This window comes from Excalfactoria chinensis, chromosome 8 (genome assembly GCF_039878825.1).
Source record: "Excalfactoria chinensis isolate bCotChi1 chromosome 8, bCotChi1.hap2, whole genome shotgun sequence".
In the NCBI taxonomy this organism is placed as follows: Eukaryota; Metazoa; Chordata; class Aves; order Galliformes; family Phasianidae; genus Excalfactoria; species Excalfactoria chinensis.
The window spans coordinates 14741943-14763214 of record NC_092832.1 but is presented as its reverse complement, the minus strand read 5'-3'; the positions used below and the strand labels follow the sequence as shown (position 1 = coordinate 14763214).

Sequence of the window (21272 nt, the reverse complement as noted above, 5' to 3'; positions counted from 1 at the left end):
AAGTCTGCCTCTAATGGAGGAAGTGAATGCAAAGTAATGAAGTGATGTAAAAAAAAAGCAGCCCCTCTGCTAGCCTAATTATGCATTCTGGGCACACAACGTAAACCTCACTGGCAGAATTAGTATTGAGAGGGATCGTAAAGTACTGTGAAGTTCAGCAGTTCCTCTTCTGTTAAGATTGCTTTGTTTTTACTTGAGGAAAGGATTAATGTTCCTGTCCCCAAATTAAATGTGGGTTCCCAGAAGGCCTGTTTGCTTTACGCTCAGAGAAGCCTGATCATCTCGTGTTACTCATTTTGCACAAGAAATCTGAACTTTCTAAACTTAAAACTGTTCCTGAGAGCTGTGTTGGAGAGAGTGGTGGATCACAGCGACGCTGTCGTTCTTGTCTTAGAGGAAAATTGGCTTGACCTAATTAGCAAAGCTAAATACGGAGAGCAGAATCAGACAATGATTCATAAGTTATGGAATTTGCATGTAAAATAGTCAGCTACTCATTAGAAATACAGAAGCAAGAAGCTTGGTGTTTTTCACACTGAAGTGCATGTGGTAAAACTTTAATTCCAAGTTTCTTTTTGGTTGCCTGTGAAAGCACAGATTTTTCTCCTTTAGTTTTTGTGGGGAAGGCGGTTTGCATCTGAAAAGCAGAACTTTCAGCAACTGAAATGGCATTTTGCAGCCAAAATTCAATACTACTCACTTTATAAACCTCATCCTTCCCTCAAGTCAGCTTGAAATCAATCAAATGGCTGCGTTGCTTTGAAGGCTGAGTGCTCGAAAAGGAAATGATGGTTAGTGGCTGGTTTATATTAGGTCAGACAGTTATTTTGAGTCCTTTCCACTTCCATACGATGATTTGCTAAAAAAAGTCAGTCTCTGTTTGGATACCGTTTGTTTTTATTAAGGGAATCAGGAAAAACGATACGTTTTTGCCCTCTTGGCCCATTGTCAGCTTATAAAACAGTTCTGGGGTTTCATTTGAATCTCAGAAGATGGAAGAATTCAGGGAGGTTGTACTAGAGCAGCTGAGATCAAAAGCAGGTATGTTATCTAATGACATAAAGGAAAAACAAAGGTCGACGTGTGGAATACATCTATTATTCTCAAAAAAAACAGTGAAGATGGAGGGAGTTTGTGAGAAGAAAGGACAGATGTTATTGTTGATGGCTGGAAGCTTTCCTGCTAGTGGGGAAACAGAAGCCTGCTTGGAGATAAAAACTGAGTTTTCTCAAACCCAGCCAGCCAGATAACCCTGGGTGGCAACTGTGAGGATCATCTCTGTGATGAAATGGTGCTGCCACCTGGGGTTTGCTTCCCTGCAGGTCTACGCCTTTCTAGACATACAAGCTCTTGGGATTGTCAGTGAAGAACCTAGCTTAGACTTCACAAGTACTGTCCCTTTCTTTCCAATGCTACTTGGAACCAGAGCCTTTTTTTTCACTTTGCTTCTTGAACTTACACTCTGGATCAGTGTTTCCTATTGATGTTGCCATATATCATGTTGTGGCTATTTTTCCCTCTCTAGACACCTATGGATCTGTGCAGTAAGTCTCCCTGTAAGAATAAAGGCACATGTTTCCAAAGTGGAGCCCAGACTCGATGTGACTGTCCTTCTGGCTGGACTGGAGCTTACTGTGACGTGCCCAATGTCTCCTGTCAAGTGGCAGCTTCGCAAAGGGGTAAATAAGCATCCTCTCTGCTTTAATCAAAAACATTTCCCATCATTAATCCACGCTTCCTTTCCTTGTACACCTGTGGACAAAACACTCATTGAAAAGTCCAGAGAGCTTCACCTCTCCGAGGTGGATCACAGTGCTAGAAAATATGCTAGAAAATTCTGCAAGGTTGTGTTAAGGTTCAAGGTTTCCTGGGTTCTCCCTGACATAAGAAGCCAGTTTCTGTCAGAAATGTATTAGGAAAGAAGAACTGGGGGGAAAAAATGAGTCTGTTTTTTCATGTCCTGCCTTTAAGTGAATTTCTTCCCAGGAGGTGACTTGGGGGGCAGACTCATGTGCAGTGTCATGCAATCTTCAGCTGAGGGAGATCCAAATAAGTAAATTCATTGTCAAAGGGTGTCAATCTGCAATACCTTATGCAGACATTCTAGGTACACTGAGCCTTTGTGCTAAAACATTAACACTTCAGAGATGCATATTTGCCTGCCAGTGGTAAAATAATGCAGCTATGCAAATAATTTGTGCTAGTGTTGGTGCTGATGATTGATCCGAATGGGACGGAGCAGTGACTTCATTCAGAAGCCAGCCCTGGTTCTGACTCACTGTAGTTTTAAGAGTCACTCTTCAGCTTTTCACTTTCACATTTTCAGTGCTCTGCTTCCATCCGTATTCATTCGTGGCTGATCTACCAATGCTTAAGGAAAATATGTTTCACGTGTTTGCTTTCTTTCTTTAACTTTGTTTCAGGAATCACAGTGGATCAGTTGTGCCAGCACTCCGGTCATTGCCTCAATGTGGGAAACACACACCGCTGTCAGTGCCGCGTGGGTTACACTGGCAGCTACTGTGAGGAGCAGCTGAATGAGTGTGAGTCCAGCCCGTGCCAGAATGGTGCTACCTGCAGGGATCATCTGGGCGGATACCAGTGCGAGGTAATGCTCAGCTCTTTAATAGGAAGTGGCCTGAATACTTAAGGCACTTTAATGCCTTAAGTATGCCATTGTAATCCTACTTTTGCTTGGGATGTGGTTTGTATTAAAACATATGTAGAGTGCATCAAAGGGATGTTGTATTCTCCAGAATGGGTGGGCAAAATATCAGAGTGGGGTTTGCCTTCCTCTGCCTTCTAACTCCTACAGCTGATACAGAGAGCAACAGAGACCATAATCTCATAGTCTATCAAACTTAAGCTTTGGAGAATGGTAGAGCACCTTGGAAGCACAGGCCCAGAAGGAAGGCATGAATACTATATAAACCTGAAGTCAAAACTTCCAAACCAGTCACCGTGGAGAGAAGTTTGAGGATTTACTTGCCATATTTTGCAGGAAGAGTCACTCAAATTCAGACATGCATCGCACAGTTGAGAAGTTGCGTGATGAAGTTGTGTGCTTGAGCTGTCTGTATAGCCCTTGAAATCACTTGCACTTGTATGGCAGCAAAGGAAGTCATAATCTGTCCCTTTGAGGGTTTTCTTTGTCCGTCAGCCTTTCTCAGGTGCCTGCTAATGGAACTGTTATGAAAAGATTATTCGTACTTCTTTTTATCCTATAGTGTGTGCCTGGATACCAGGGTGTCAACTGTGAATACGAAGTGGATGAGTGCCAGTTTCAGCCCTGCCAGAATGGAGGAACATGCATAGACCTGGTCAACCATTTCAAGTGCTCCTGTCCACCAGGCACCCGGGGTATGAAACTCAGCAATTAACTGAATGTTACAAGAATAAGTTTTCCTTTCTGAACTGTTTCCTAACGCAGAGTCTAAAGGCAATCCATTATTTTCCTTGAAGAATGTTCCCAAAGTGTGCTGAATCCCTTGAGAATGCATATTTTCCCTTTAAAAATAAATATGTAAATTTGTTAGGCTATGGGATCTCTGTCTTTCTGAGCTGTTTTTATTTATTTCCTTTCTTTTAAAGGAATGGGTCATGACAGTGTTCTCTGGGAATAGATGACCCCGCTTTGGCAATGGGGATGGACTAGATTGCTATTAAGATGTCTCCCAACTTTATCTGTTTTGTTCCAGAAAACCCAGGGTTTCTTCTTAGCTAAGAAACTGTGAAATACACAAAAAGCTTGCTTAGCTCTTGCATTGTTTCCATCACCCTTGCTTAAATTTTGGCCCTATGTCATGCTCTATCCTGGAACCATTTGTGAAAAAGTAGTTGGATGCCTGTAGGTTAGTTTAAACTATTCCAGCAAATTGGAACTCTTTTAATAGCATCATGTTTGACAGTTCCTTGTGTTGTTGCCCCATTTGGACCCCCGTTTTAAAGGGTAGAAAAAGAACAACCAAAGTTTGTTGCATCTCTACATCAAAGTACGTATTTATGTACTAATTTCTGTGCTACCAGAATTTGTGATGTACGGAGGTACCCCTCACTTTTGAAAGATTCTGCATGCTTCAGAGCAGGCTTTTAAGTCCTCAGTCTTTATTCATTGAGGTGAATGACTTTTTGGATGTGACTTTTTCTTTTGTTTCTTAAGCGAAAGGAATTAGAATTGACTGGTATCATTACTGAATGATATCAAGACGTAGCTTTCCTCCTTGGTCTGGTGTGAAACAAATGTTTTACTGATGCCTGTATAAATATCTTCCTTGTGTAGGTGAATCACTGCGCATGTTGATGAATCAACTATATTAACAGACTAAACTCTTTGCTCAGTTTGTCCTCTCTATTCCCTTATATCCATTACACTGTGTTACTAAGGCAGAGCTAGCACCTAGTTCTATTGACAGGGAACCCAATACAGAGAGGGAGAAGCTGGCATCCCTGACAGCATTGGTAGTTTACTGTAGGTCCTCAGAAGTCAAACTGCAGGAATGGCATGCTGGCCAGGAGTCTGTGTTTGATCACTGGTGCTTTTCAGTTGGTTTGTTGTGGCTTGTTCGAAAGGTGCTGCTGAATTTCAGGGTTACAGACAAGTTAAATGAATGGTTGGAAGCTTCCAGCCTTGGTAAGGACAGCACAGGGCTGTCTATGTTCAGTTACAGGGCTAAATGGAGTGTTTCATTCATTTTTGTTTTGGTTTTATGTTTTTAATTATGTCCCTAAATTAGGTCAAGCATGAAAGCTGCTAAATACCAGTATGACATAGCATTGAGAGCAGACTGGATCTAAACCACATGCTTCTTAAGTCAGCTCTGAGGCTCACTGTCTGCAGCGGGCATGGGTTGCATTAAGCTGGGATCCTTACCTGTCTGTATCTAGGACTGTGTTTCATGTAGTCCCAAACTCTGAACGTCACAGGAAATGAGGCCACGACACCACATTCTCTGATTGCCACTTCTACTGTTTTGACAGGTCGTCTGTGTGAGGAGAACGTGGATGACTGTATTTCAGAGTCAGGAGGACCCCGCTGCTTTAATGGAGGACAGTGCATTGATCAGATTGGGGGCTACAGCTGTCTTTGTCTCCCAGGCTTTGCAGGCGAGCGCTGCGAGGGGGATATCAATGAATGCCTCTCTAATCCTTGTAACCCTCGTGGAAGTCTGGATTGCGTTCAGCTGATAAATGATTACACATGTATCTGTCGTAGTGCTTTTACTGGTGAGTATTCATAAACATGCTTCCAATTTCAGAGTGATATCTTGAAAAATGGTGTTCTTTCCCTTTCTGGCAGTCAAGTTATTTAGTCACTTCCCTCTACAATATCTGATTGTTCCTCTGTGCTGTCTCAGTTCTTAAAACACTTCTTTTTTTAGGGGGAAAAAAAGCTAAGACGTTGGACTTCCAGGGTTGTCTCAGACAAAAGAATCTCCTGAGACTCTTGACTGCCAATTTTGTTTTTCCAGATACTTTTCTCTCCTTCATATCTTCACATTTCTGTTGCTGAAATTGTAACTGTCTGTGTGTCAGCTCTGCTTTTGCAAAGCAGCATATGGATTTCCTCCATAAATCAGTGTTATAGTATCCATAATTAGCTTTTGGGGCCTCCTTTTGTAACCCTCCCTCTCTTTCTTCCTTTATGTTGGAGATGGTGGTCAGGATGGGTTACTCTGTGCGTGGACAATCTGTGCATTCCTAGCTTGTTTATGTGATCCTTCCACAATCCAAATTTGAATCACAGCTTTGCAAAAAGAAATCATGCTACACAATCTTGTGTCTAGCTCTGTCTAGTCCTCTTCTTTGTCAGCATTACCGCTGTTCTGCTTTCTGCCTCCTGCTGGGCCTAAGTTTAAGCTAATAGTCTCCAGATGCGTCTTAACTTTCAGCTTTCCAGCCTGCACGTCAGTTTAGTTCTCGTGTATGCAGTTTTCCTCCATTAAAACCTTTCACTTTCCCTGCTTACCAGTGACCCCCTCTGCATACTTTACCAATAGTTTTTACTTTTTTTTTTTCTTAAAAGTTAAAGATTTTGAGATTTTTCCCCTAACTTACTGATTATAAGATGCAAAGAACTAACAAGACTGACAAAGGAAGTTCCTGAAAGGACACTGCTGCAGGACATTAGCATAACAGGCAGACTTAAATACAACCCTTTTAAAAGTTGTCCCTCACATTGCTTCTGGCTCTCATGGAAGGGTTGTTGGAACTTGCAGCATGAGGAGTGCAGACCTGCAGCTCCTTAGGGGGAACAGGCAGAGCTGCTGTGTCTCAGACATGAAATCTGTCTGGAAATGTTAGGCACGGAGGGGGAGCGTGTCTCTTCCTCTAGCTGTTTGTCTTCTGCACATTCCACACTGACCTTTCTGCCTAGGAGGAGATGGAGGTGGCTTTACTGTGGTTTCTGACTAATAGGATGCCAGGCCTCAGTGGGCCATCCTGCCCTGTCTGCTCCTGTCTGCGAACAGTCAGTTTTGGCTGCACATGTGTAGAGACTTCTATTAATATTTTCCTGGGAGGTCCAAGTCGTGTTTAGGTCATCCTCATCTTTTTCAATACTGGCGCCAGAGTTTCCCTCTGGATGCTGCTGCAAACTCCAGTCCATGCAACCTCACTGTCCAGCTGATGAGCATAGGGAGGCTCTGCTTGCTCACCCTATTCGCTGATGCTGTATCTGGTCCTAAGGCATAATTTTCTCCCAGGAAGTCAGATGTAGTATGTAAGATGACTTAAGAGGTGTTCAGGATTCCTTGCTGTGGCCAATTTGGCACCTATGTGACTTCCAGCAGTGCTTGGTACTGAAGACATTCTATGCAGTCATTTGTCCTTGCAAGACACTGGGAGTTGTTTGCTCAGAGATTGGATTCATCAAGCGTCTCCCTAAAAGTAAAGAGATCTCAGGGGAATCCTCAACATCTTCAGCCTTTGTGCTTGGATGATTTGAGGGTGACAGCAGCAAACTGTCTTTACCTTTTCCAAGGGGAAAGCTTTGTTGGAATCTTTGACTTGTTGGCTCTTAATGCATATTTTGCTTGGTGATGGTTTTATGATGTGCGCACATGCATTTCTCTGATCATTTCTCTCTGTGTGTCTATATCACAGGTCGTCACTGTGAGAGTGTCATAGATGTGTGTCCCAGGAAGCCCTGTCAAAATGGAGGCACTTGTGCTGTTGCCAGCAATATGCCCGATGGATTCATCTGCCAGTGTCCTCCAGTAAGTGCTGTGTCCTGAGACGGAATCACCTGCCTCAGCTGTGGACTCCTTTGGCTTATAGCTACATCAGTCACATTAACTTCACTAGGCTAGTGTTGGTTGAGGTTCTTCTCTGTAGTACTAGAAACTGTGTCCTCGGGCAAACTGTACACGTATCCTTCAGTCTATCTGACCATTTTCCTTTTTTTTTTTCCTCCCTAGGGTTATTCTGGGGCAAAATGTGAGTTCAGCAGCCACAGTACTTGTGGGCAAGTGAAATGCAAGAAGGGCGAGCAGTGCATCCAGACATCTTCTGGTCCACGATGCTACTGCCCAAGGCTGGCTGTGGGAGAGGAATGCCAGACCAACACAGGCTGTGCCAGTGCCCCCTGCCGGAATGGTGGAAGCTGCCACCCTCGTTCTCAGCCTCCTTATTATTATTGTCAGTGCCCCGATCACACCCAAGGCAGCCAGTGTGAACAGCTCGTACATCCCAGCCAGGAGCCTCTGGGATGTTTGGATTCCCAGTGTGCAGAAAAAGCGAGAGATGGCTATTGTGATGAAGACTGCAACACTCATGCCTGCCAGTGGGATGGAGGCGACTGTTCCCTGACAATGGAGGATCCCTGGGCCAACTGCTCCTCTTCATTGCGCTGCTGGATGCTTTTCAATGGGCAGTGTGATGAGTTCTGCAACACACCCGAGTGTTTGTTTGACAACTTTGAATGTCAGCAAAATAGCAGAATGTGCAAGTAAGGCTTGATCCTGAGGCTGGTTTCTTTGTGCTGCTAATATATCTTCTGCTAGTGCTTTCAACAGTGGGTGCACTTCACACCTGCTGCCTCAGCCTCCTGCTGCATGATGAATGTGTTGTGCTTTCTGTGGAAATGTGAATAGCAGGTACTTCACCTCGTGCAAGATTTTAGTAGCTTTTCCTCCTGTCCTGAACCCTGCTCATACCTGCAACGTCTGTGTTTTGCTCCTAGCTGTTTGCTGCCTCTGAATGTGTGTACCTGCTTGTTTGTCACACTGCTTCTTTCTCTTCAGTTAATTACAGTAAATACTACAGTAGGTGATGTTCCCTTGGGGATGATGTAGCTTTTTTGAGATAAGCAGAATAAGCTGTTTTCTCCCACTGGTATTGGAATAGAACCATCTCTTTCTGGGATGTTCTGCTTCTTCCCTGCCACCCATATGCTGGGGTTACATCTTTGTATCCTGAGCACAACTGTCATTTTACCTCAACCACTGATGACTACAAATTGATGTAAAGCATAAGCTGTAGACTTGGTATATTATGCAGGATGTGAGTGTCCTGTATGCTGCCTGTAACCCTCTTGCTGTTCTAGGTATGACAAGTACTGCGCTGATCACTATGCAGATGGCCGCTGTGACCAGGGTTGTAATAGTGAGGAGTGTGGCTGGGACGGTCTTGACTGTGCTGGTGATAAAGCTGAGAAGCTGGCAGAGGGGACCCTGATCATTGTGGTCTTGATGCGCCCTGATGAGCTGCTGCGTGACGTTCGCAGCTTCTTACGTACTTTGGGAACTCTCCTCCACACCAATCTGAGAATTAAGCTGGACTCCCAGGGAAATCCCATGGTATTCCCATACTACGGAGAGAAATCGGCAGCAAGGAGTCGGCGATCCCTTGTGGTCGTTCGCAAGCACAGAGAACTAGAGCAAGAGGTCATTGGGTGAGTGGAAGCCTTCCTGTTCTTTTGGCCTTGTTACACTGGTAGCTCTTGCTTGTAGGTGTGTTGGGGCATTCTAGATCATCTGGGGCTCTTAACCAGTTGCAGCTGCCATACTCAGTGCTTAGAGTGGAAAGGTTAACTTAAAAGACCACAGTGTAACTCAGCGCTTTGACAGAAGTCTCTTTTGCTAACTTCTGTGTTCTCTTCCTGTGCTTCTGCAGCACCAGGGTGTTCCTAGAGATTGACAACCGTCAGTGTGCAGAGGATTCAGAGCAATGCTTTCACAACACAGAAGCTGCTGCGGCCCTCTTAGCTGCTCAGGCAATCAAGGGCATGTTGCCTTATCCTTTTGTGTCTGTCCAAAGTAAGTAATTGCAGGGGAAAAATGCCTTGTGCAAGGAACCTGAACTTGCAAAATGCATGCTCAGATTATCGATCATCATCGTAACATATCTCACTGTTAAGGGTGGTTTCTGGGAGCTAATTTTTTGTCAGTTACAGAAGGCTGTGTGTGCAATATGCTTATTCTTCTCTAAAGGAGGCATCTTCTCCTTAGTAAAGCAGTGCATGTAAAATTAGATTGAAGATCGTTGCCTCAACTATTAAAATCTCACTGTAATTCACTTGGAACTTTCAGGCGAACCCTTGTTACCACCAAAGACCCAGCTGCTCTACCTACTTGCTGTGGCAGCTTTGATCATCCTCTTGATTCTGCTCTTGGGTGTGATGATGGCCAAGCGTAAGCGCAAGCATGGTTCGCTGTGGCTCCCAGAGGGCTTTATTCTGCGCAGGGATCCCAGTAATCATAAGCGCAGGGAGCCAGTTGGAGAAGATGCAGTTGGACTCAAGTAAGTTTGCATTTAGGCTTCCTGACCACGTGTTAATCAGTGTGTTAGAAGGTTTTAAGAACACGGTGTGTGAATCTTTCAGTAAAGGCACTTAGCATAGGGGAAACAACCTTTAAGCTAAGACTTCTTGGGCTCTTTCTCTGAATCGAATCCATCTTTTTTGGGCTGAAGAAGTTTAAATAACTGTGATCTGATCTGGTTAAACTTGGTTTCCTAATGTGGTGTAGTTTAGTAGTTAGGTATGTTAGTTGCATTATTTCCTCCTGTATTGGGTGTTAAGTTTTTATGTTGATAGTTGACAGCAAACTTCTAACACATGTAGCTCAGTGCATTAAATGCACGACTCAGAAATAATGGGAAGTTTCAAAAGGAGAATCACATTTATTACGTTTTGACTTTCCTTTGAGTTAGCCAAGCTTACAGTTGTAAATGCATAGCTCACTGTGTAGCTCACACAGGTCTGGGAGCAAGATGTATATTCAGTCTGATTTATGCTCTCTATGTCACCTGGGAAGTCAGCATCTCCAGTCAGGCCTGACTGTGTGACACTTGAGATTGCTTGCCAGTCGTGGGAGGGTCAGGGCTCAGTCCTCCAGTGTCATGGTTGACAGTTTGCAGTTGGAAATGACAGAACCTCAATGCTGTATTTGTTTAGGTGAACAATTCTAATCCATACGGTGCCTGTTGCCTTGCAGCAGCTGGCTGATGCTTGTTTCAACTGAGACTGCAGTTATTCCACTCTAATGTTTTGGCCCCTCTGTTTGCAAGCTACCACATTTGCAGCCATCCCATTTATTGTCTCTCAGTCTGGTATGGGTAGCAGTAGTAAGGCCTGGCCAACCCACAAAATGGTGTGTTCTTGTTTCTTAGAAATCTATCGGTTCAGATACCAGAGGGTAACATGGCAGATTCCGGACCAACTGAACACTGGGCAGGTGATGGTGGACCTCAGCCGAAGAGAGTAAAGGTAAGTTGCTCCAATACTCAAATATTGCTTGCTTATCCCTCAGACCATTTTTGGCTACTGAAGAAAACAGCTACATTAAGTTCCAGGTTAACTTAGGGGTGTGTAACATACGGCTAATCATATCTGAGGGGCAAACCCTGAGGTGAACACAGCCACCACACGCCTGTAGAGAAACCAGGTAACTTCTATACCAGTGTCTCCACACGCAAGCCCTGTTGCACCAAAGGGAAGAGTAGGTTAATGGTAATGTAATGTCTTGCGATGCAGACCATGAAAGTTAGAAATACCAAGCTGATGGACACATTTATTAACTTAAACAAGAAAAAAAAAGGAGAATCATAGAACAGCTTGGGATAGAAGAAACCTATAAAGATTACCTGGTTCACCCCTCTGCCATGAGCAGACACCTTCACTAGACCAAGAGAACTTTAGAGATTAGCAACTTGATAAGCACTTTGAAACAACTGCTTATTTCCTGCTCTCAGACTGAGGACCAGGCCTTGCTCCCGGAAGCTGATGAGCAGATAGATCAGCGCCAGTGGACGCAGCAGCACTTGGAAGCAGCAGATGTCTGTGGGAGCACATCACTGGCCCTTACACCACCTCAAGCAGATCAAGAAGTAGATGTTCTGGATGTCAACGTCAGAGGACCAGGTCAGTACTCTAAAGTGTCTCAGGCATTCTGCAGGTCAGCCACCAGCCCTCTCTTGTTTCCAGTGGCTGAGACTGCTAACATTTAAAAACAGTGTGGGGTATACAGGGACATCAGTAGAACTTCTGTGATACTTGAGAAGAGCTCACATATGTTCCAGAGAAGAAAGCTGGGGAGGTTGGATTGTAGTCTGCAGCACATGGAATATTGTGTGAACAGGAGAACAGAGAGTTCATGTAAGCAGCAGTAGGAGTTAAGTGAAGTTGTCTGTGACCCCCTTTACTACAGTGCTTGCCCAAAAGATGTCAGAATGCCTGAATTTTGGAACACATAGTTCTGCTGGCAGTAACCCCCTGCTTCTCTAGCTGGACTTACTGACAGACTTTGCTGAAGACTAGCTTAGCAGGGTTTATACAAGTCCAGGTGCTTCTTGTAATTGTGGCACTAAGCCTTGTAATCTGGTAAGGAGCTGGGTGGCTCATCTAGTAATCAGTTCCTGTGTTTCTGAGGGGAGCTTACCAAGAATATTGTCCTGATTGGAAGGAGCTGCAAACACAGTTCTTGTTCCCATGCTGAGAGTTTGTTCTCATAATCTTGCTATAGTTACTTTTTATTGGCTTTTGTGGGAATGTTTCCATGCGATTTAGCCCTTCTCTCATTCCCTTTCTATTGTCTTTTCTGCTCCTTGACCCATTAGCACTCATAAATGTAAAACACAGGGAAAAGGATTTCTGTGGAAGGAGTGTGAGAACGTGATCCATCTTTCTGCCAAATCTAGGCTTCTTCTCCCCCCCCCCCCCTTCCCCATAAAGAAGCTTCTAGCTGCATGGCTGGGATAAAAGCTTTCCAAGTGCAGAAGATGGTGTTGTTCCCAAAGAGCTCCCAAAGACTGGAGCTCCTGCTCTATTAATGCCTCACTAATGTCCCTAATTACAAAGACAGTTGAGTCTGACCAGCTCGAATGCAGGTTTGGGCTGTATCCAATAGGCTTTACCAGCGGGTTCTATACATCCCAGCTTTCAGTGTATTCTTTTTGTATAGAGTCCTGGGTATCTGCTGATACTTTGTGCTCCACCTTCTCATTCTTCACGTTTTAGCTTTACTCAGGGCCTGTCTTCTTGAAAGACAGCAAACCAAAGAGGACTTCTTTTGTTTCTTTTTGTTTCGTCTCAGTAAAATACTGCTTTCACCTTCGTCTCTTCATGCTCTTCTTTCTGTGTCCCCCCAGAGTGGTGAGGACGTTCTTTTCAGTGGAGTTATTGTTGGTATGTAACCAGGGTAATGCAATTATAGGCATAACTAGTACCACCATCTATAATTAAAACCGATTAACTATTCCTGTTATATAGCCTTTTTCAGTAGCTAAAACTTAAGTGGTTCAGACTGGAATTTCCCATGCTGGGTGTCTGCCTCCAGCTGGATCCTTTTGAGTTCTTTTCCAGCTATTTCACAGAACAAGCTTGAAGGAAAAAAAGCCATTGTGACCATGGCTTTTTCTAAGTACACCAACAAGTACTTAATTGTGACAGTTGAACTGGATATGCTTTTTGTTGGCCTCATAAAACTACCCGTGTGTGGCCAATTTACCAAGTCCTGAAAAGAGCTTCATGTACCTGAGACTCTCTGGAGGGTGGCAGCTATTTTTCCTTTTGAAGGATTTAGTGCACATTGTAGCTGTGTCCCCATACAGCAGCTAAGCATGATCCATCCAGGACGAACACAGCGATTGCATGAGACCAGTCCTGCAAGTGATTTTCTTAGGACTGTGGTGCTAAAGAAAAGGAAGGCTCCTTTCTGTGCTCCATCTTTCTGCTCTTTGTATCAAGGCAGTAGAGAGGAAGACCACATCCTGAACTGAATACTGAGAAGTGTTCATGTGGGACAAGGATGCAAAGCCAGCAGGAGGAGGGAGGGAGAAACACAAAGAGAGGCATAGCCTTGGGCAGCAAGCAAGAGGGGCTGCAGACACAAATGGGTCTTGGAACCAAACCCAGGCTTGTACATCAGTGCTTCTCTGCCTTCCAACAAACCCTGAGGAAAGAGTTTGTTGAAAGGAAGGAGTTTGTCTGTGCTCCGATTGTCAGCCACTAGGAGGAGCGTATGCTCTGCTGCTCAGCCTGGCTTGGGGAGGCAGATCCAAGGGCTGCAGCCATGATCTCTGCGAGGGTTTGATAAGAGTCCCAGCTGCTGGGGGTTGAAACTACATTATCATTGCGGTCCTTTTCAACACAGGCCATTCTATGATTGCCATGGATTCGCTAGCACAGTGTTCCACTCCTGCTGCCACCTCAGTCCCTTTTACTTTCTAGGTGCCCAGGATGTATGTGTGGCAAGGCAGTGAAATCCATAAGCAAATGTGAGCCTTTATTCTTGGAATCTTTAGGTTTATTTACTGTGTATGTTGCAAATTACAGGGCGCTCAGGAACAGAAGCACTTGACCCTTTTTAGGTCACTGTCAAGCAGCAGGTTAACATGATCACATCTCTTCCATTGCAGATGGATGTACTCCACTTATGTTGGCATCTCTGCGTGTGGGAGGTTCCGATATCAGCGAGGATGATGAAGACGGAGAAGATTCCTCGGCAAACATAATAACAGATTTGATCTATCAAGGTGCCAACCTGCAGGCCCAAACAGACCGCACTGGGGAGATGGCCCTGCACTTAGCTGCCCGTTATTCAAGGGCAGATGCTGCAAAACGTTTGCTGGATGCTGGTGCAGATGCCAACGCACGGGACAACATGGGACGGACTCCTCTGCATGCAGCTGTAGCTGCTGATGCCCAGGGAGTCTTTCAGGTACAGCAATTAAGGAACCCTTTTACAGCAGCTGCTCACTGTAATCTATGAAGCCTTCTCTTGGGTTTCTTCCAAGTCCTCAGTTTTGCTCTGTAGCATTACTGAAAAAAATTAATAATCTGTCTCCTGTTGTCCAGATCTTGATCCGTAACAGAGTGACAGACTTGGATGCTCGCATGAATGATGGAACAACCCCATTAATCCTGGCTGCACGGCTGGCTGTGGAAGGAATGGTGGCAGAGCTCATTAACTGCCAAGCAGATGTGAACGCCGTAGATGACCACGGTAATGTGGACATGATGTTCTGGGCTGGGCAGACATTTGTTGTGGTGCAAGCAGGGAGGTGTGGGCTTCTGATCTCCCGGGGCTGGAGCTGCTCCTAAGTTCTGTAGCTGAATGGGACATTAGACACTCCTGTGGACATCCTTCCAGCAGTAATAGACTGCAGGCTGCTGCAGAGTGCAGAGTTAGATGGTTCTGGAAGAGAAGCAGGAGGAATGTAGGACTGAAAATGCTGGGATTTTCTGTAATACAGCCGTGGTTCTGTGGACAGGTTATTGAAAAATTAAAACCAAACCCAAGTGCTGAAAGTCCCACTGCATCTTGGTGTGATGCAGGGAAATGTCACATCATTAGGATTTCCAAAGTGTAAACGGGATATGTTCACGTATGTGAACTGTACTGCTCAATGTACTCTGTCCATCTTGGGTCTTTAAACAGTAGTTAATTGGTTTGTGCCTGAATCTGTTGGGTTTCTCTACAGGTAAATCTGCTCTTCACTGGGCTGCTGCTGTCAACAATGTGGAAGCAACACTGGTGCTACTGAAAAATGGAGCCAACAGAGACATGCAGGATAACAAGGTATGACTTGGGTGTGCTCAGCATGGCTGTTCTTCCAAACTCAAAGCATCTTGTTGCTGTTGGAAGTAAACTAAACTCAGATTTTCTAACCTGGGTGTTCAGTGCAGGTCTTCTAAAACCAGTCTGTGACTCTAATTCTACTCAAATACTAACTGTCCTGTCCCCGGTTCTCTTTCTCATTTGACTGTGTTCTGGGCACCAGTGCTGTTCTGCTGTCATTGCAGAAAAGGAATGCAGTACAGAATTGGTGTGTGAGAGCACCAGAGCAGGCTGCTGCTGTATAAAGCAGCTGAGTTCTGGTTAGCTGAGTGTCAGATCTGGTGGCACAGTTCTTGTCCCTTGTACTTTTTCTTTATGGAGATCAACGGAAGAAAGGCACCAGATGCTTTTACAGCTCCTTGAAGGACTCATGGCAGAACAGTGCTTTTCTTGATGAAATGGTTTGGCGTACATTCATCCCTTCCTGATGGTTTAACCCAGTGTGGGTTGTTTTTGGAGGCAGTTAATGAGACAGTACATTAGAGCATGCTTCCCATTTGCACCACACCTATAGGAGCGCACTAGGTATAAGTTGTTTCCCCCTCCCTCCCCAGTAATGATGCCACTGAAATCTTTATCTGCATTTTCAGGAGGAGACACCGCTCTTCCTCGCTGCTCGGGAAGGCAGTTTTGAAGCAGCCAAAATCTTGCTGGACCATTTTGCCAACCGAGACATCACAGACCACATGGATCGTCTGCCCCGAGATGTGGCCCAGGACCGGATGCACCACGACATCGTGCAGCTTCTCAATGAGTATAATGTAGCACACAGCCCCACTGGGCACCCCGGGGCCATGCTGAACTCTGCCCTCTCCCCGGTCATTTGTGGCCCAAATAGATCCTTTCTCAATCTGAAGCATGCTTCGTTAAGCAAGAAGTCGCGAAAACCGAATGCCAAAGGCATCATGCCCACAAACCTCACCAAAGATGCAAAGAGGAGAAGGAAGAAGTCCCTCAGTGAGAGCAAAGGGCAGTTTTCAGAGAGCTCAGTCACCCTGTCACCAGTTGACTCCCTGGAATCGCCCCATGCTTTTGCATCCGAACCAACGTCGTCTCCTGTGATGCCATCACCAGGGGTGTTACACTCGTCACCCAGCTCACTGCTGACCGCCCCGTCAGTGCAGGCTGCGCACAGCATGTCCTTCTCCAACCTCCATGAGATGCAGCCCTTAGGCCGTGGGTCCAGCACCGTGCTGCCATCAGTCAGCCAGCTGCTCTCGCAGCACAGAACCACCCCTCCAAGCAGTGGGCTTGGCAGGCTCCGGCCAGGCAATGTTTCCACCGAGTGGATGAATCGCATGGAGATGAACGAGTCGCAGTACAACGAGATGTTCGGCATGGTGCCGCCGGTCATGCATTCACACCCCAGTGTTTCTCAGCAGAGCGGTTTGGTTCAAGCGGATACGAAGCACCTGGGAGTGTCCAGGGAGTCTCTGCCCCCTATCATGACTTTCCAGCTGGTTCCCAAGAGTGGCATAAACCAGCAAGCACTGCCACAGCAGGCCCAGTCCAACTGCGCTCAGAACATGGCTGGCCCTCTTAGCTCCATGTACCAGATATCGGATTTAGCTCAGCTGCCCAGCGCCTCGTTCTCTATGGCTGCCATCCCTCAGCAGGATGGGCAGGTGCCTCAGACAATCCTCCCAGCCTACCATCAGTTCCAGAGCTCGATGGGGAAGTATCCCACGCCTCCGTCGCAGCACAGCTGTTACTCCTCGGCCACAGAACGGACTCCTAGCCACAACCGGCACTTACAAGGGGAGCACCCATACCTGACGCCATCGCCTGAATCTCCAGACCAGTGGTCAAGCTCCTCCCCGCACTCTGCTTCTGACTGGTCTGACGTGGCAACCAGTCCTGGTAACAACCAGCGTGGGCCGGCGGCCGCTCACATGCCGGAGCAGCAGAGGAACAACATGCAGGTGTATGCCTGAAGGCTGGCCAAAGTGAAGCCCGACTGAAGTGGACGTCAGAACTCATGAAGGTCTTCCAGGATGGAAATGAAGAACCATTTTAGTATCCAAGAGTCTTAATGAGCCCAGGATTTTCTTTCATCGGAGGGACTGTGGTTGCTGTAGGCTTTTATGCTTTCCTAAGCAGAGAACTGTAGAAGCTGGTGATGGAGAAGACCAGCTGGATCACTTCTGACCAACTGCCACCCACCCTGGGTGTGACTGCTGTCTGCACTGGATTCTCCAGTCTGCTTTTAAATGTGTTCCACCGTGTGTCTGGGGAGACAGCTCTTCAGCTTCATGCATCTCACGGTTGTTTCTCCCAAAATTTAGCCAAAACCAGCTTTGTATCCTTACTTCGTTACTAGTTTTGTTACCTACATAACCTCTCTCTGAAGCACCTTCTACTAGTTCTCCTTGAGTTCAAGCTGCCTTGTTTTGACACGGCTCCGAGCTGCACCCACATTCCTAGAGCCCTCCGTCCTGCGGCTCTACCTGCTCAGCAAGCAAGCCAGACTCCCCAGCCCAGCTGCAGCCGAAGTGACTGCAGCCACCACCTTCTCTCATGCAGCTTCACCTCACTCTGTGAGAGCCTTTTCCTTATATGAACCCACTAATCCCCCTTACCATTCTCACTGCCTGCCCCCAAGGTATTCCGAGGTTATATATACATATAGTCTTCTCTTAAACCTCTTTATTTTTTTAACTTTCCTCCTGAAAACGCTGGTCTGACCCATCTTTCCCCTGCAGCTGCCTGCGGGTGCATCTCTCCCAACTTGTATGTCTTCCTCGAGACACACCTGCCCGTGGCGACACGTGACCCAGGTGTGTCTGTGACAACCTTGGTGTGCCCCTGAATTGGGAGAGATGCCTATAAGTAATACAGGCCTGCTGGGAAGCTCTTGGGATTAGCAGGAGCACTTCAAGACCTAACAACGGCAGCTCCCAATGTTATTGCACAGCGCTCCCTTTCCTCCATCTGAGGGTTGCTGTGTCCTGTCCCACAGACACTATGCTGCCTCACTGGGGTGTTACTGAGCAACCTTGAGGACACTGTTATATGTCTGCAGCGTGTCCCTTTGCGACAGGAATGGTGTCTGGCCCTTCTGCAGTGTTTTTTCTGCTCCAGTCCTGTGGCAGCACTGCCTTGTCCTGCCCCAGCAATGGGAAGCTGCTGCACTGAGTCCCAAGCAGCCTTTTGGCAGCTGCAGCAGGAGCTGGGCCAGCAGCAGAGCGAGTTGCACAGACAGCTCTGTAATGCAGTTTGGTTCTTGGGTTTGGGGCTGTTTTCTGTCCTCAGCTTCAGCCTGTCTCACAGTCTTCTCCACAGGACAGCAGTGATGTTGGCACCACAGCTCCCCCGTGGCTTTGGAGTTAGGGAAACAGCTGATCTGAGCAGGACACCACTGCTTCTCCTCTGTCTGCAAGCCAACGCTGCCCTGAAGGGCTGTACGCCAGGCAGAAGTAGCAGCATCCATTCCTGGGGGTGGTTTGCTTCTACCTCTTCAGGGGAACCCTGCAGACACGTGTTCCAAAGAGATCCAGAGCTGGCCGCTCCCGTCTGATCATCCTACCATGTACAGTATTTCTCCCACCTTTCCTTCCGTTCTAATCCAGCGTAAAGCTTTCTCTTCTTTCCATTCCTCTCGATGGTACATGAAGGCAGGGCCTCAGGAGGAGCAGCGCGTTCCCGGGGCCACGTTTGGGCTGAAGTTTTAACTCTGAAGTTCCTTTTCCCGACGCACACGGCGTTCCCGTCGCACTGGCACAGTGTGCACTGTGAAGTTCTGCTGCAGCTGACTCAGATGCCCGGCGGGTCTCAGCACTCCCGGGTTCTATAGAGGTACACGTTTCACTGTGCTTAATGAAGTGTTGCTTCATCCGTGCTAAAGAACAAAGGGGCTGCTGGCCCCCAAATAACCAAGTGCCTTTTTATCTATGTGGCTACCATTTACAAGAGGAGAGCTTTCTGTGGAACGAAGCCAGTTCCGTGCCTGGTGTGTTAATATGATGGCCCTCTGCCTTTTGTTTTTTTTTAAACTACTTGTAAAGATAATATCTCCTGAAGGTGGTATTTTAACTCGTAAGTTGTAGAGCAACCATTCACACAGCAGCGTTTTCCTATATTAATGATGGAAAATATTTGCTTATTTTTACATTATTATTTTTTTTTTATATATATAAAAGTCTTTTATGAAAATAGTTGCTGCAAATTGTATAAGCAATTTTTATCCCCAGAATAAAGAGTACGTGCCCGGCGTCTGCGTGCTGCTGTTTTCCTTTGCCCTGTTGTGGCACAACCAGTGCATTGCAAAGATGGCATTAGAGAGGCATGCCCCTTGTGGGGCAGCTCTCAGAGCCCTGATGAGGTTGGGCTCGTAAGGACCAGGTTGGGAGAGAGCTTTTGGAGGCCGAGCCCTCTTTGCCGTGGCTCAGCAGCACGCAAACCTCACTGCATAGCTCCACTTAGCAAAGGGACCTGGGGCCATCCGTGCACTGAGAAAGGGCTGAGCAGCTGCGTGTGTGCACCGGGGTGGGTAGGGAGGAGTGTTATCAGATCAGGAAGATTTCAGACTTGAGCAATTAGAGAACAAATTGTCAATGGGCTCCATTCCTGTGTTTTGAGCAGGGAGCTGCCCCTGTGCCTTAAGCTTAGTGTGTGCTCCCCTGGCGGGTCTTCAGCTGTGGGCTCTGGTGGAGCTGCTGGCTGGATTACGATGCCCAGGAGGGATAACAAAGCTGCTGGGAGGCATTTTCACTGTTTGAATGTTAAACTCTGTAGCTCCTTTCTCTTCCAGCAAAGCCAGCTCGACCAGTAGGAGCATCCAGCAGCTCTCACCCCCTTCCCACGGGTTGCCCCGCATCTGGGGGCTGAGCCCTACGCAGCTGCAGCAGTTGGGGTGCTCAGGCTGAGACATGCCTCCTCCTCTGCGTGCAGTGGGGAGCAGCCTGTGGGAACCAGTCCTGCTGCTTCCAAATGGGCTCACGGAGTGAAAGGAGTACTGTGGGAGCCTCAGGCTCCTTTGGGGGTATTTCCATGCTTTTTCATAAGCACTGCCCTATTCCCAAGGCTGCCAGAGCCAGGCCTGCCTGCACATGCCAGGCTGAGCCACCGCAGTGCTTTGGGGCTGTGGGAAGAGCCCTGCGGTGAGGAGCGTGGCTCCAGCCTGGCGGCACGAAGCTCCGCAGTGAGGGCTGGGACTGGAGGGGAAGCTGATGGATGAGGAGCTGATGGACACGGACCCGTAGATCCTGCGTCAGTGCAGGGTGTGGGGACGGCCACCTGACCGCTATCTGATGGCCCCCAGCCGCAGCCTGACCCCGCATCCTGCCGGAAAGGTGCCCGGGCAGATCAAACAAGGGCGGTGCGGGGCTGACGCACTGCGAGCTGGGAGCGGTGCAGGCCTCTGCTGGCTGCCATCCCATCCCGCCCCATCCCATCCATCACGCTGCCCACAGGCAGCCTCCCTAAGGCTCGTCCCTGCCACCCCGTGCTATTGCAGATAGGCACCCGGCAGGTGCAAGGCTGGGTTTTGCGTATAGGCTGCTCTGTTTGCTCTGGTAATTAATGCTAATTGCGGAGGGGGTTTATTGACCAACTAGGAGGGGTCCTTCCTGTCTTTTCTGGAGAAATGCTGAATGCAAACAGAGCTGAGATCTAGGCGGGTTTCCAGCTGGGCCCTGGGGGATGCGGGCAGTGAGCAGTAAGATTTTTATGATGGCAATCACCTGAGCTGCGCAAACAGTGACTCCAGTGAGCACAGGGCTATATAGGGCAGCTCCTCCTGCCCCGCGGACGCGAGGGGCCGTTATTCTTCCCATCTCCGTGTGCCAGGTGAGGATGGGGCCGGAACCAAGCACGGCCTCGGGGTGCTTGGGGGGATGAGAGCTGCCCTTATGGCAAGGGGCACACTGCAGACAGGCCAACTTTTGTTGCTGTCTCTTGGAGGGGAAAATGAGCTGAGCCTGCAAATGATCCCCAGCACTGGGGATTAGCGCACATAAAGGGGAGCTGCGCTGAGGCGGCCGATTGCTCCCCCAGCCTGGCATGGACACAAGCTGGGGGAGCAGTGATGCACAGTGGCCTTGTGGCCCCAGCAGCCCTGGCTCTGCCCGTGTCATCACTGCTGCTGCTCCGGGCAGCACGAGCCGTGGGGTCCCCAGCCCACACAGGCAGCTGCACCATCTCCCAAAGCACTGCTGGCATCAACAGGGCTGGGTCTGCCCAAGGGACCTGGTGACACCATGGGATCTTACAGGGGAC

At 47.4% G+C, this 21272-nt stretch overlaps 1 protein-coding gene across 1 annotated transcript in view; it reads left to right on the top strand.

The window, feature by feature from the left end:
- Positions 1 to 19267, top strand: part of NOTCH2 (notch receptor 2) — a 79325-nt gene extending 60058 nt beyond the window's left edge. Inside the window, exons 19-33 of the mRNA XM_072342830.1 lie at positions 1526 to 1679; positions 2424 to 2608; positions 3228 to 3360; positions 4978 to 5223; positions 7102 to 7214; positions 7416 to 7945; positions 8543 to 8890; positions 9112 to 9254; positions 9528 to 9738; positions 10609 to 10705; positions 11191 to 11359; positions 13855 to 14156; positions 14294 to 14441; positions 14920 to 15017; positions 15647 to 19267. Coding sequence (XP_072198931.1) covers positions 1526 to 1679; positions 2424 to 2608; positions 3228 to 3360; positions 4978 to 5223; positions 7102 to 7214; positions 7416 to 7945; positions 8543 to 8890; positions 9112 to 9254; positions 9528 to 9738; positions 10609 to 10705; positions 11191 to 11359; positions 13855 to 14156; positions 14294 to 14441; positions 14920 to 15017; positions 15647 to 16990 — 4221 coding nt within the window. The 3' untranslated portion in view covers positions 16991 to 19267. The remainder of the gene's footprint in view (positions 1 to 1525; positions 1680 to 2423; positions 2609 to 3227; positions 3361 to 4977; positions 5224 to 7101; positions 7215 to 7415; positions 7946 to 8542; positions 8891 to 9111; positions 9255 to 9527; positions 9739 to 10608; positions 10706 to 11190; positions 11360 to 13854; positions 14157 to 14293; positions 14442 to 14919; positions 15018 to 15646) is intronic.
- Positions 19268 to 21272: the final 2005 nt, after the last annotated feature.